This window comes from Elephantulus edwardii, unplaced genomic scaffold, assembly GCF_000299155.1.
Source record: "Elephantulus edwardii isolate Elephantulus edwardi_28Jun2011 unplaced genomic scaffold, EleEdw1.0 scaffold00026, whole genome shotgun sequence".
Taxonomy (NCBI): Eukaryota; Metazoa; Chordata; class Mammalia; order Macroscelidea; family Macroscelididae; genus Elephantulus; species Elephantulus edwardii.
In genome coordinates this window covers 2,878,272-2,892,731 of record NW_006399776.1, presented here as the reverse complement: position 1 = coordinate 2,892,731, position 14,460 = coordinate 2,878,272, and the positions used below count along the sequence as shown (strand labels likewise).

Sequence of the window (14,460 nt, the reverse complement as noted above, 5' to 3'; positions counted from 1 at the left end):
AAGGTAATGTGGCTGGATAAAAGCAGCAGGAGTACCTGATACAGGAGACAACACAGAAATGCTTGTCAAGTCCTGAGTTCAGAATTTTGTTTTCTTTTTCAGATGAAGAAAATAGAAAAGCACCTAAATGTCAAGGAAAATGTTCTTCTTGTGTTAAGGAAGCTACATAATCCATTAAACGCAACTGACACCCCAGGGCTGGCCGGACCCCTCCGGCTCCAAGGCCGGTTCAGCAGGCTGCACCTCACTCCACCATTTTCGCTCCTTGCCTTTGACTTTTGATGTTGGAAAGAAGTAGTGAATACCTCATGGAATAATGATTGCTAAGAGGCAGGTAAAACTCTGTCTCACGTACTTTGGACATGTTGTCAGGGGGTGCCAGTCCTTGGAAAAAGGCATCATGCCTGGGGATGTGGAAGGTCAGAGAAATAGAGGAAGATCTCCAACAAGATGGACTAGCATGATGACTGTAAAAGTGGGCTCTACATATCAAAGATCATGAGGCTAGTGCAGGATGGGACAAGGTTCATATCAGTTATTCAGCATGTTGCTGTGAGTCTTAGTTAATTCAACAGCACCTAACAACAACATACACAACCAAACACCTCATAGGATTTAGTATTTTGGTTTAGGGTAATGGTTTCATGAGACAATTCAGTGAAATATCTGGGGTCTTAAAATTCGGCAAGCAGTTATTCAAGGAAAAAAGAAAGGGTTCTATTCACCTAGATTAAGGGGGAAGACAAATCAGGAATAGAAAAAAGAGATAAAATGTGTGGTTAATGTCTTGATGAACATGGCTTCCTTTTTTTATTATTTTTAATAAAAGTTTACAGAGGGTTTCCATTCATTCATTGTATCCCCAATTCATTCTTCTTCTTGAAAAGTAAAACTCTGTTATGCAATCCCCTCGCCCCCTGGCTTTCTTTTCTGTAAGACTGGAAGAACCAGATGGTGCTTGGATACAATTACTAAACATTTTATTCAAAGATTTTATAGAAGAATCCTGATCAAAAGAGGGAAAATATAGAACAGAATTTTAAAATTCTGTACGAGTCTTTCCACAGGTATAATTGATCTGATTCCTATGCATACCGTCAGATAAAATCTTATGTGTATAGTCACCATTCATGTTTATTATAAAAGGTAATTGCAGTGAATAAATCATTGATTTTATAAAATTCTATCATTCTATCTCCAGCTTCATTTCTGTCATTAAATCCATGTATATATTCTGTCTACTGATCCTTCTTTGCTGTTCCTAACTATTGCATTCCAGTCACCTGCTATTATTAATGCATCTTGGTTGCATGTTTGATTACATCTGTGGAAAGAATTGATGGAGAAGCTCATTATCAGCTGTTAAAAAACTAGGCCAGGTGGTACTCACATGCACGCTCAAACTAAAGCTAAAGAGGGATAAATTAAACCAACAGGAACCAAATTTCACCTTGAATCTATCCCTTGAATTTAAAAACCACCTCAGGAACAGATTTGAGGCCTTGAAACTAATGAATGAAGACCAGATGAGCCATGGGAGGATATCAAGAATATCATCCATGAAGGAGCTCTGGTGGCCTAGTGGCAAGAAGCTGCGCTGCCATCCAAAAGACACATGGTTCGAATCCACAGCCTGTTCCATGGGAAAAGGATGGGTAATTTCCTCCCATGTGATTACCTGTCTCTGAAAACCCTCTAGAGGGTCAGCTCTGACCAATTCTGACTCTATGGTTCACAATAATAATAAAAAATCTACATATACAAGGGAGGGGAAGAATATCACCCATGAAAAATGCAAAAGGTCATTGCAAAGATAGACGAGAAAGACAAGACAGAAATGGATGTGAGAAGAGACTGAATATTGCACTGGAGCATAGAGAATCCAAAGCATTTCAAAGGGCAGCTCAGGAAGACAAAGCAAAATATTATAAAAAAATATGAAAAGAACTGGAGTCAGAAAATGAAGATGACCGAACTAGCATGGTATTTAAGCTGAAGCAACTGAAAAACAAATTTAAGCCTTGAGTTGCAATAGTTAAGGATGCTATGGGCAGAATATTGACTTACTCAGGAAATATTAAAAGATGATGGAAGGAGTACATTAGAATCATGGTACCAAAAAGAACTGGCTGACACAGAAGAATTTAATGAAACAACATACGATCAAGAGGCAGTGGTGGTGAGGGAGGAGGTTCAAGCTGCTCTGAAGGCATAGGCAAAAAACAAGGCCCCAAGAATTGATGGAATACCAATTGACATATTTCAACAAACAGATGCTGCTCACCAGGTTGTGCCATGAAATTTGAAGGACAACTACCAGGCCAACTGACTGAAAGAGATCCATATTTATTACCATTCCTAAAAAAGGGTGACTCAACAGAGTGTGGAAATTATCCAACAATATCACTACTATCACCTGCAAACAAAGTCCTGGTGAATATCCAGAAATGACTGGAAAAGTGCATTGACAGAGAACTACCAGAAATACAAGCTGGGTTTAGAAGAGGCCATGGCACTAGAGACATTATTGCCAATGTCAGATGGATCTTGGCTGAAAGCAAAGAATACCAGAGAAATGTCTATCTTTATTTCATTGACTGTGAAAAGGCATTTGACTGTGTGTATCACAACAAGTTCTGGCTAACCTTGAGAAGAATGGGCATCCTAGAGCACTTGACTGTACTCATGCAAAACCTATACCAAAACCTATACTTGGACCAGGAGACAGTCATCAGAACAGAGCAAGGAAACACTGCATGGTTCAAAATAAGAAAAAAGTGTATGCCAAGGATGTACCTTATCTCCATACCTTTTCAATCTATTTGTGGAACAAACCATTTGAGAGTCTGGACTTTGAAGAATATTGCATCAGGAATGGAGGAAGACTCATCAACAACCTAAATTATGCAGAAGACACAACCCTGCCTGCTGAAACTGAGGACTTGAAGTGCTTGCTGCAGCCTTCAATATGGATTGAAACTTGACATCAAGAAAACAGATATTTTCACCAGTGCCAATTGGCAGCATCATGATAGATGGTGAAGAGATTGAGATTGTTAATAGCATTAGTGTGCTTGGCTCCACAATCAACATTCTTGGTACCGGCAGCCAGGAAATTAAAAGACAAATTGCACTGGGGATATTTACTGTCAGAGACTTCTCAGAAGTCCTGGAGATCAATGATGTCAGTCTGGAAACTAGGTGTACCTGATCCAGGCCATATTCTCTGTATCTTGATTTCTTCCCTCTGCTTTGGCGTCTTGGTGCTCTAGTGTAATATTCACAGTCTCTTCTGACATCCATTCTGGTTTTTTCTTCTTCCTCCATCTTTGTAATGACCATTTGCATTCTTCATGGACGATATTCTTGATATCCTCCCACAGCTCATCTGGTCTTCGCTCATTAGTATTCAAGGCCTCAAAGCTGTTTCTGAGATAGTCTTTAAATTCAGGACAGACTCAAGGTCAAACTTTGGTTCTTGCGATTAGATTGATTTTCTTTAGCTTCAATTTGAATTTGCATACAAGTAGTTGTTGATCTGATCCACAGTCAACACCTGGACTAGTTTTCACAGCTCATATTGCGCTTCTTTAGCAATTCTTTCCACAGATGTCATCAATCCGATTCCTGTGCATACCGTCAGGTGAGGTCCATGTGTATAGTCACCAATTTGTTTCTTTTAAAAGGTATTTGCAATAAATCACTGATTGTATAGAATTCTATCATTTTGTCACCAGCCTCATTTCTCTCACCAAGTCCATGTTTTCCGACTACTGATCCTTCTTCCTTGTTCATAACTTTTGCATTCCAGTCACTCTTTATTACTATAATGTATCTTGGTTTCATGTTTGATCAATTTCCAATTGCAATAGTTGGTAGTAGTCATCTATTTCCTCCCTTTTGGCCCTAGTTGTTGGTACATAAATTTGAGTGACAGTTGCATTTGCTGCAGGTCAAGGACTACAGCCTTCAATATCAATTGAAGCTCACCATTAAGAAAACAAAGATTCTCACTACTGGGCTAATTAGCAGCATCAGGCTAGATGGTGAAGAGATTGAGATTGTTAACAGTTTCAGCTTGCTTAGCTCCACAGTTAACACTCTTGGTACCAGCAGCCAGGAAATCAAAAGACTAATTGCATTGGGAAAGTCTGCTGTCAGGGACTTCTCCAGAGTACTGACGAGCAATGATTCCAGTCTGGAAACCAAGGTTGATCTAGGCTTGATCTGGGCCATAGTCTTAGAAATTACTTGTTATGCATCAGAAAGCTGGACAATGACTAAGGATGACAGAAGAAGAATCGGTGCCTTTGAGTTGTGGTGCAGGAGAAGAGTATTGTATATACCACAGACTGCTAGGAGAACAAACAGGTTTGTCCTAGAGAGGGTATAACCAGGCTGCTCTTTGATAGAAAGGATTTTGAAGCTTCCTCCGACATACTTTAGGCATGTTGCAATGAAGGACCAGTCCTTGGAGTGGAACTTGATGTTTAGAGGAGAGGACGACCTTGAAATGGTGACTGCTGCAATGAACTCTAATATGGGAGGAAGTATAAGGATGGCATTGGATAAGACAGGGTTCAGATCTGTTGTTCATAGGGTTGCTACAGGCTATAGTTGACTGGACGACACCTAGCGAGAACTACAACATATGGGATCAAATTGGCAATAGAAATTACAAAGATTTTTATGTTTATGTCAATGAAAGATGAACAGTTTCGAAAAGCTGAGTGAGAATATTTGAAACAAAGAATGTAATCAATGTCAATTAATTCTACATTTAGAAAATAGAACTGATTTATATTGTTTATTTATTCCCAGAGGGGGCTGGGATCCAGTTTGGAAGTTGTCTGCAGGAGCCGGATTCTACAGAGGATTGTTTGCTGGTTCTGGTGAGGATTAGGGTGCAATGTTGACTCACTGATGGGTGTGAGATTATTTTAATCTGCAGCCCTTAGGTCTGGTTTTAATTGTCTCTTGTCAAACATTTTTCTAAGTGGTATAGCACTGCTCTGTCCATTTGCTGTACAGAGGTAACTCATGGTTGCTGCGATGCTAAACACTGTGAAATGTGTTAATGGTTACCCATGGTGGACAGTGTTTGGTGGAACTTCCTGATTAAAACAAGCTTGGAAGCAGGAGTGATATCCACTTCCGAAATGGCTTGCTTCCAGAAACTCTACGAACATGGAGAAACGATGAATGTTATAGAAGTGTCCAGGTCTTTTGTTCATAGGTCGCTATGAGTCACCTATGATTCGAAGGCACTTAACAACATTTATTCTCAGAGAGAGCAACAAAAACAAAATCTTTTAAAATAGTAGAATAGTCAGTGAAAAAAAGGAAATACAGAATACCTTCAGTCAGATGAACTGACATAGTGACCCCTCACAATGGGCTTAAACTTTGAGGATGGAGTTTCATTCTACTATACATAGAGTTTCTACGAGTCAGAACTGACTCAAAAAAATAACTTTCTTCCAATTATTTTGTGAGCTTTTTTACTCAAATAACCTGGTAATCATTCAAAACACACTTGCTAAAATATATTAGATGAAAAGGTTAATTCAAGTAAACATTAGCTGACAAAATAAATAAAAAAACGATTGGTTTTCCCATCTCTATCTCCTTGTGGATTTAGTATGTTGCTGTTAGGTGCCATTAATTCAACTCTATTCATAACAACTCTGAACAATGTATCTGAACCTTGCTTGTCCTTTCATGTGCCATCATTAGCATCCCTGATATACTTAAACCCTTTGCTACAAACATCGTGTCAATACATCTTGAGGATCTTCCTTTCTTTTCTTTTCTAAGCATTATGTCCTTCATTACCATCCCTGATATACTTAAGCCCTTTGCTACAAACATTGTGTCAATACATCTTGAGGATCTTCCTTTCTTTTCTTTTCTAAGCATTATGTCCTTCATTACCATCCCTGATATACTTAAGCCCTTTGCTACAAACATTGTGTCAATACATCTTGAGGATCTTCCTTTCTTTTCCTGTCTAAGCATTATGTCCTTCTCCAAGGACTGGCCACTTCTAATAACCTGTCCAAAGAATGTGAAACAAAGTTTCATCATCTTTGTTTGTAAGGAGCAAAGATGCTGGTTGGCCTTTATCAAAGACATATTTGTTTCTTCTTTTGGCAGTCCATGGGATATTCAGTACTCTTCTCCAACACTAAGACACAAAGGCATCATTCTTCTGTCATCCTTATTCATTGTCCCACTTCCAGATGTAGAGGAAGTAATTGAAAAGGCCATGGCTTGCGTCAGTTACCCCTCAGTCTTTAAAATAATATCACTCCTCAGCAGCTTGGAGAGAGGTCCTTGACATCTTTCCTCAATGCAACCCATCTTTTGATTTCTTAACTGCTAGTATCAAGAAAGCTGATCATGGATCCAAGTAAAATGAAATCATCAACTATACCAATGCTATATATTATACACTTAAATATCTAGACTATCTTACATCTATTATACTCTCAAAAGCTCTTCAAATGTTTCAAGGTCTTAGCAGTTTTATGAATTCTACCCAAAGGACTTAACATGTTGTCCCTATCACAATTCAAATGACATTTTAAAATGTAAAATGATCCACTGTGGAAAAAAATCCACGCCCACCCACTGCCTCTTTCAATGTCAGTCCTTACCTATTTCAACCATCAATACAATTGTATTAAAAAAGATAAGGAAGATAATAAAGTTTGTGAAAAGAGGATCTGTTTCATTTTAAGGAAACATACAGAATATAATCATCTCTGATTTATACAGTTGAAATAAAGTTAATAGAAGCAATGAGAATGAGAATAAAATTGTCTGGGAAAGAGAAAGTCAGTCAATTAGGCAGATGATAAGAGAGACAAGTAAAGCCATGGGGTAAGGATACGTTCAAGGACCCATCCAGCCCACAAAGAAAGAGGTGGCCTCTGGCTGCAGCGCACATGAAGTCTGCTCATCAGTCTCCGGGCATGTGTAATCCGTTCTACATGATGAGGCTTTATGGAGAAGCGCACTAGCTGATTTTGATCTCCCAGCAAAAGTTTCTTCTGACGGGAAGGATCTACAAAAGGGACAATAGGTAAATATATAGCTACTTCTTTGCGGACTATAAAGAGTAGGAAGGGTTGAAGGCAGGATTAAAGAAAAATGTCTTTTAGTGAATGCTGGCTCATGGCAACCTGACATGTGTCAGAGTAGAACTGTGTTTCACAGAGTTTGGGGTTTTTTACTATGATTTGGGTGATAGCTTACAGAGCAAATCCGTTTGCAATTCCCATCATGTAACATCACTCATCCCACGTCTCTCATTTTTTCTATTTATATTCCTCCCATCTTCCCATCCCTTTCTGGCTTCTGAAATATGTCCTTGAACAAATGCAGCCTTTATAATCTCTAGTTGATTGTTCTAAAGGAAGTACTTCTCTCATGTTATTATGTTATAGCTCTGACTACTGTTTCTCTGAATAATGAGCTTGAGTGAGTGGAAGAGTAGCTGAAGCCCATAGACTCAGGTATTCCTTTAGTCTCTATCTAACCAATTAGCCTGGTTTTTGAAAATTTATTGAGTTCTAGATTTTTATCTCATGCTATTCACAATTTTCTAAGGTGATCCATGTCAAAGTAGTTAGTAGTGGTAGCCAGGCATCACCTAGTTCTTTGGAGCTCAGGATTGTAGAAGCTGAAATTTGAGTATCCACTAGTCTTTTTTACTATTTCCATGTACCTTTGATTTTCTTCATTCTCCTTTGCTCCAGAAGAGGAGAGAAAATAATAGTTGAACTTTAGATGGCTGCTTGTTAAGTTCTAAGATTGTAGTCAGATGTAGATTTTCTTTGTGGACTATGTTGTATCAATTAAAACTGATGTCCTCAAGTCTATGGTCCTGAGCCCCCCACCCAAAATGCTCCTGAGGCCAAGTGACTCATTCTTTCAAGGTGTTTGGTTATTCCTAAAATGCTTTCATAACTTTGCCTCCTTTATGCTCTACTATTGTCACAGATATATTTGCAGCACATGTAAACACATATGCAGAAATATTCTCTAATTCTACATGATTTTCAACAAGTGATTTTGAGGGGAAAATTTCAACAAGGAAAATTAATTATGAGCCTTTCTTTTGAGATGCCGTTAGAAGGATTTCAACTTTTTGGTTAGCAGCAGATCATGTCATCCATTTGCTGCATTCAGAGATTCTGGGAGCAGGAATACTGATCAGTTAATAGACTTCCTAGGTGGTTTGAATCCATCTTCATTTGTTCTGAGGAAGACAGATGGGCAATCTTCTGTACAATTTACAGCCTCAGAAACCCAGGGGAGGGTCAACTCAAAAGAGCAGAGTGTGACAAGAATCTTCTTAGGTTAATGTATTGTTATGATCAATATTGCTTAGATTTGAGAATAAAGGCAACAAGTTCAACACTTTCTGATGGCTTTGGTAGAATTTTTTCCCCCCAAGTCAGCCAAGGCTAGTAGCCATAGTATATACCTAAAAGGAAGTGGCAGGAATTTTATCTATTGGGTTAAAATAGTATTATTAATAGACCTTGCATTACCAACTTTAGTATAACTTCCAAACCATTCTCCCTGAATTTCCCATCCTTAATTGTACCTTTCTGATTCCTAGACTTTATAGACTGTTTAGATACAAGTATTTAGCTTTGTGATGAAACAGGCTGCTAACCAAATAACTCCCGGATAGTGTGCCGTGGGACAGCTTGGGTCAAGCCTTGCAAATGCTCAATGAGAGAGAAGGTATCAACAAGACGTGAACGAATGGCATCTGCTCGGGGCAACTGCGTATGCCCTGGTGGATAAAAAGCTGCCATGTCTGTTGAGAAAATGGAGAATCAAGTGTCATTTAAGTCTTAGTTGCGTATGCACACACTACCCCAGCCCCAAGACAAAAAAACTCCACCCAAAACCAAAAATAAGAGAGTTGCACCAACGACTACAACTTTTTCCTCCTTCCTCCTTTGCCCTTAAAAGATCTTGTTAGGCGTCATTTATGAGATTTCCTTAATAGGTGTCAAATATGAGATTTCCTGACAGTGATCCCATATAACAGAGAACTGTCCCACAGTTTTCTCCGCTGTCCTAAGAAGAAGAGAGATGGAAATACAGTGGTTAGAGTTCGTCTGCTAACTAAGGTAGGCGTTCATGGCAACCGGACTTTGGTTTGGTTTAGTCTTGAAGGACAGACACAATGTTAGGTCTTTCTCCTGCAGAGCCGCTGTTTGGATATGAAATGCTAACTCTTCAGTTAGCCGCTGAGTGCTGAACCGTCGAACCACCAGGGCTCCCATATTTAGACATTACGAACAATTGGGAAGACACATTATACCCAGACTGAAGGGAGGGTGTGGGGTTGTTTTTTTTTTTAAAGCAAATAGGAGTCATGAGAGAGATTGCATGATCAGCCAAGTGGTCAGCATCTTCACATGTGTAACGGCGTGTGTGTGTGTGTGTGTGTGTGTGTGTGTGTGTGTGTGTGTCGGCATTTTTAACTAAAAAAGCAGCAGCCCCCCAAAGCTGGACAAAGAGGAATTAGGAGCCCCACCCGAACATGAGATAGATGAGGTGGGAGAGTGTGAGGGTTTAAACCTGACAACAGAGAAAAATCAAGTTAAGGGGAAATGGTCACTATACAACAGTCTGAATAAAAGAGTAACATTTTGAAAATGTTTTCCGTCCTCAGTGTGTCCATCCAACTCCGGGAGCAGCTCCTATTCTCCGTAATTCTCAGGTCTGGGCCTCACCTCCGCCCAGGCTACCTTCCGCCCACTCAGCTCTGACTTAACTCTGGCGTCTCCTGAGCTCAGCTGCGCCCAAACCAGTAAAGGTCGAGGTTAGCCCCCCGCCCGCCGGAGCCGGGTTCCCAGTCCCAGCCCGCCTCACTCGGGGTCCCCCTTGCCCCCTGCCCTGTTCCGGGCAGTCCTCCGCCCGGCCCCGCCGGCCCCGCCGCTCTTCGCGCCGGCCCCGCCCCGCGCTCCGACCACTCAGCGGTTACCAGCTGGTCCCGCCCGCTCGACGCAAGCGCCGCGCAGCCAATCGGCCGGTGCCACACTGCGGCCCGAGCCGGGCTGGGGGGTTGGGACCTCCGGCTGCAGGTCCGCCTGGGCTAGACTGCGAGCGCCGGCGGAGGGTGTGCGGTCGCCGGCTCGACTTCGCTAATCCCCTCTGAGCCCCGACCCTCCTGGCCGCCCCCACCTCACCTGGCCGCCATGCGCCTCCACTACCTAGCGCCGTTCCAGGTCGTGGCGCTGCTCTTTGCCGCGGCCCGCCTCGCCTCTGCCTCCGATGTATTGGAACTCACCGACGACAACTTCGAGAGTCGCGTCGCCGACACTGGCTCAGCGGGCCTCATGCTTGTCGAGTTCTTCGCCCCTTGGTGAGACCAGTGTGCCGGGGCTGGGGGAGGCTGGGCTGAGCCTGCGGGCGAAGGCACCGAAAACGGTGGGGCCTAGCGTTCACCATTCTGGCTGGGCCCAGCTCCAGCTTCTCACGCCGCGGAGCCGGAGCTGCCTCGTGGAGAGCCTGGAAGGCGTGCTTATCGCTTGGGAGTGAGACCCAAGAAGGAAAACCCGAAGGCCCGCTCACGAAGGGCCACATCCCTACCCTGTTATTCCTGCGGCACTTCCTATTTGCAGAGGGTTTAACCATTCCCCCCCCCCCCCTTGCGATATGTGTCTTTACAGTTACTGGCTGAGTCAGGGTTAACCGTCTCCACTGCTCCAAAAAGGCATCCTGAGGCCTTAAAATCGAAGAGAACATTTATCGTAGAGCTGAACCCCGGGCCCCCACGGTATTTTCTTTCTTATTGCCCCACGCCAAGGTTACTCAGTGGCTAGAGAATGGTCTTGTGTTTTTCTAAAGCAGACAACTATTTTGTCCATCTCGTGATATCCACTGTTACACGCTTATTTCTCATTACCAGCAGAGACAAAGAGTAGTTGAACGAGAGTGAGTAGCTGGATCTGCCTAAATGGTCACTTTGAGGATATCTGAAAAATACCAGAAAGGCTACAATGAGAAAGTAGCTTCAAATGGAGAAATAATCCACTTCAGCGTAACTTGATTGAAAAGTATGTAAATTTCTTAGAAGAACTTAAAGTATCCGTCCTGGGAGGGAGAATAGTACAAATAGGACTCTGAAAGAGTTAACCAGACTGAACTTTTGGTTCCCTTTCAACCCCAAATCATTAATATATAACTTTGACTTGCTTCTGGCTTGCCTCCGATTCCTCAGGGGTTCAGCTGATTTGAGAAATACAATGGAATCCCTGTAGTGAAGACTATCTGAATCTGAAGGATGTGCTGGAAGCAACAAATTTTGTTTTCAAATTCTTTTAGATTTTGTGCAAGGTATTCAAGTATTAGCAGTACAGATTACAGATTTAAATTTTTTTTATACTTCTGTGGAACTCATGTAATTTTCTTAAACACAATTTCTTAATTCTATAACCATACTGTTAACTTTTTTTGAGGGCTAGGAAGTGCTTCTGTAATGAAAATGCCTTTAGGAATTGTAGCAACTGAAAAGTGGCAAAGGTTAGCCTGAAGTGAGTTGCTGGAGAACTGTTAGTTGGAAGCAGGTTTGTATTTTCTTCAGCTGAAGGTGTGTTTTCCTACTTTAAATTGATGTACTTCCCTGAAAACTGCATATCCCATCATGCACCAAATTATCCCAACAGTTGGGTGAGTCTCTGCTCTCGTGTCTGATTTTAATTGGCTTAGAGGATAGAAGCATCCTCTACCTTGAAGGCCCAAAAGAGCAGTCTTCTGCATGTTTGGAATCAAGGAAGTTGCCTTTGATAAAGTCCTTATCCCTTTGTAAGGAGCCTTGGTGGTAGAGTAATTAAAAGTCAGCTGCTAATTGAAAGGTTGATGGCTAGACCTACTGCCAGCTATACAGGGAAAAGTTAGGTAGTTTCTGTGAAGATTTATTGCTTTGATAATCCCAGTGGGTCATTTCTGCTCTGCCCTATAGGATCACTTTGAGTCAGAATCAACCTGGTGATGGTTTTGTTTTACATCCCTTTGCACATATATAAGGAGTACCAGTTAGGAAGAATTAAGGATTCTTTTTTTGCCTTTCCCTCACCCCTTTCATTTCAGAAGTGAAAGTGAAAGATTCCTTTGCATTTGATTCTATAGCTAAGCATTTCCAGTATAGAATTAATCATCTGTGTTTCATAAGAATGAGTATCTGAAATTTTTTGAAATTTATTTATATGTTTGTGATAATTTCATAACATTTTTTGCTAACTTCTTTTAAAATAATTGTTCACATTTGATGATTTTAACAGTTAGAAACACCTTTTTACTCCTTAGTGTTGTAGTAGATTTGTTCTTGCTCTGTAAAACACTGATGTAAATATGTGCTGTACAATGTTTTCAAGAGTTTGGAAAAAGATTGTTATATTATGTACCTTTGAGTCAGAACCAACTCAGCTGTTCCTCCAGTGGGTTTTCAGAGGCATGTAATTGCTGGAGAAGAGATTGCCCATCTTTCTCCAATGAAGCAGCTGGCACATTCAAACTGGAATTTCTTAACACTAGGACACCAGAACCATAGAGACCTATGTAGAGCCAAATGGGAGAGCAGTAAGGAGACCTGGTGGCTTAGTGGTAAGGAGTGTGTTGACAACCCAAAGGCTGTTCAAATCCACCAGCTGCTCCCCAGAAGAAAGATGGGCTTTCACTTTCGGTGTGATTTACTGTCTTTAAAACCCTGTTGAAGGGTCAGCTGTGACGTGCCTTCACATATTTTTATCACCTCCCACACCTGGCCTGGAGGTAAGAAGCTATGTAAGTCCTGAAGGCATGTGTTTCAAATCTACTGGCTACTCCATGGGAGAAGAATGGGCAGTCTCCTCCTGTGTTATTAATTGCCTTGAAAACATACTGGAAGGTCAGCTGTGAGTCTGTTCCAACTCAATGGCAAACAGCAGATCAGCAGAGCTCACTGGGAAAATATTAAATAGTATAAAATTAAATATTTAATAATTTGTTTTATGTATTCTAATTCTTTAACTTGGAATCTCTGTCACCTTACCTCCCATTGATTCCTTACCCCCACCTGCCAACATCAAGGTTTTACTCAAAAGATGTGGGGTTTTTTTTCCCCCAGGCAACAAACTAATTTTTCTCCTTCCTTGCTGTTGGCACCTAGTGATGTTTTATCACACTTGCCAAATCGGTGTTCCTGTGTCCTTAAGATAGAGAAATTATATGTGCTCTAATATTACTCTTCTCAACATGTTTTGGTCATGTTCAGAGAGGCCAGTCCTTGGAAGATGACATCATGCTTGGGAAGGTGGAGCGAAAGACCCTAAACAAGATGGATTGACATATTGACTGTAACAGGGGGCTCAAGTATAGCAGAGATGAAGATGGCACAGAGTAGGGCAAGGTTCAGATCCAGGGATGCCTCAACTATGAGTCAAAGTTGATTCGACAGCATCTAAGAACAGCATAATATTATCCAAGAGTGAGTGAAGGCAATAGTGATTAATATTTTAAAATTATGTTTAAATAACTTAAACATAATAACAGGATAGGATAGGTGAAAGTTTGCCCAGAATGATTTTCCTTTGGTAACCTTTAATACTGATTATTCAGTGCCATATGTTTACAGTATTTACAATGTGTCAGCATCTTTGTTACTTCAGTCCTGATTTGTTCTTTTTCAGTGTTGATCTAGATTCCTTCTCCCTTTCTCTTTGCTTTTGGGTAAATAATAACTATTTGGCCTCACAGTTGTTTAAAGGAGTACATTATAAAATATTAGTTATTGTAAGCCAGTCTATTATTTGGCTCAGAGATGCCCTCCAGAAACAGCTTCAAAGAGAATCTATCTTAAGGTAATTGTTTAAGAATTGTTCTAATCTCTCTATTGGTCTCCTAGATAGGGTTTTTTTAAGCAATTTGTGTTTTGTTCTATACTTTTCTTCCATTCTACGTGGGATCTTTTGTTGTGTCCCTAGTCAGAATAGTACGTAATCTTGATGGATCTGTGTAATTAAATCTTGATTTCCATTCCCAGTGGAAATTATAGAAAAACAGAGTGTCCTGCAGCTACATTGGTACTTGTTAAACAGGTCCTCTTTTGTGTGCATTAATTTGATCACCGTAAGTATCTAGAGTTAGGAGCCACTGGCCAAGTAACTATTTTCTATTACTGTGCTTTGGAAAGGGGAATCATGCTTGGAAAGGTAGAGGAATAGCAAAGGAGAAGGTCCCTCAACCAAGTGGATTGGCACAGTGACTATAGCAATGGGCTCAAGAATGTCATATTGTGTGGATGGCACAGGATCTGTTGTTCATAGGGTCACTGGGTCATTCTCAACTCAGTGTTGTTGTTATGTGCCGTTGAGTCGCCTGCGACTCATAGCGACCCTATGTACAACAGCCCTAAACTCCGCTCTGTCCTGTGCCAATCGCACTGTCTCT

General features: G+C 41.1%; 2 protein-coding genes across 3 annotated transcripts in view; one reads left to right on the top strand and one right to left on the bottom strand.

Moving 5' to 3' along the window:
* CATSPER2 (cation channel, sperm associated 2) overlaps positions 1-8,834 on the bottom strand; it is a 34,812-nt gene extending 25,978 nt beyond the window's left edge. The window contains exons 1-3 of the mRNA XM_006883205.1: positions 8,690-8,834; positions 6,896-7,069; positions 6,660-6,728 (exon numbers count right to left, since the gene is read on the bottom strand). Coding sequence (XP_006883267.1) covers positions 6,660-6,728; positions 6,896-7,069; positions 8,690-8,834 — 388 coding nt within the window. The remainder of the gene's footprint in view (positions 1-6,659; positions 6,729-6,895; positions 7,070-8,689) is intronic.
* Positions 8,835-10,082: 1,248 nt separating this feature from the next.
* PDIA3 (protein disulfide isomerase family A, member 3) overlaps positions 10,083-14,460 on the top strand; it is a 28,297-nt gene continuing 23,919 nt past the window's right edge. Inside the window, exons 1-2 of one of the 2 annotated variants that reach the window (XM_006882961.1) lie at positions 10,108-10,307; positions 10,383-10,396. In XM_006882961.1, coding sequence (XP_006883023.1) covers positions 10,230-10,307; positions 10,383-10,396 — 92 coding nt within the window. In that variant the 5' untranslated portion in view covers positions 10,108-10,229. Of the gene's footprint in view, positions 10,397-14,460 lie in introns of both variants that reach the window. The other variant, XM_006882960.1, reaches the window with a different exon arrangement.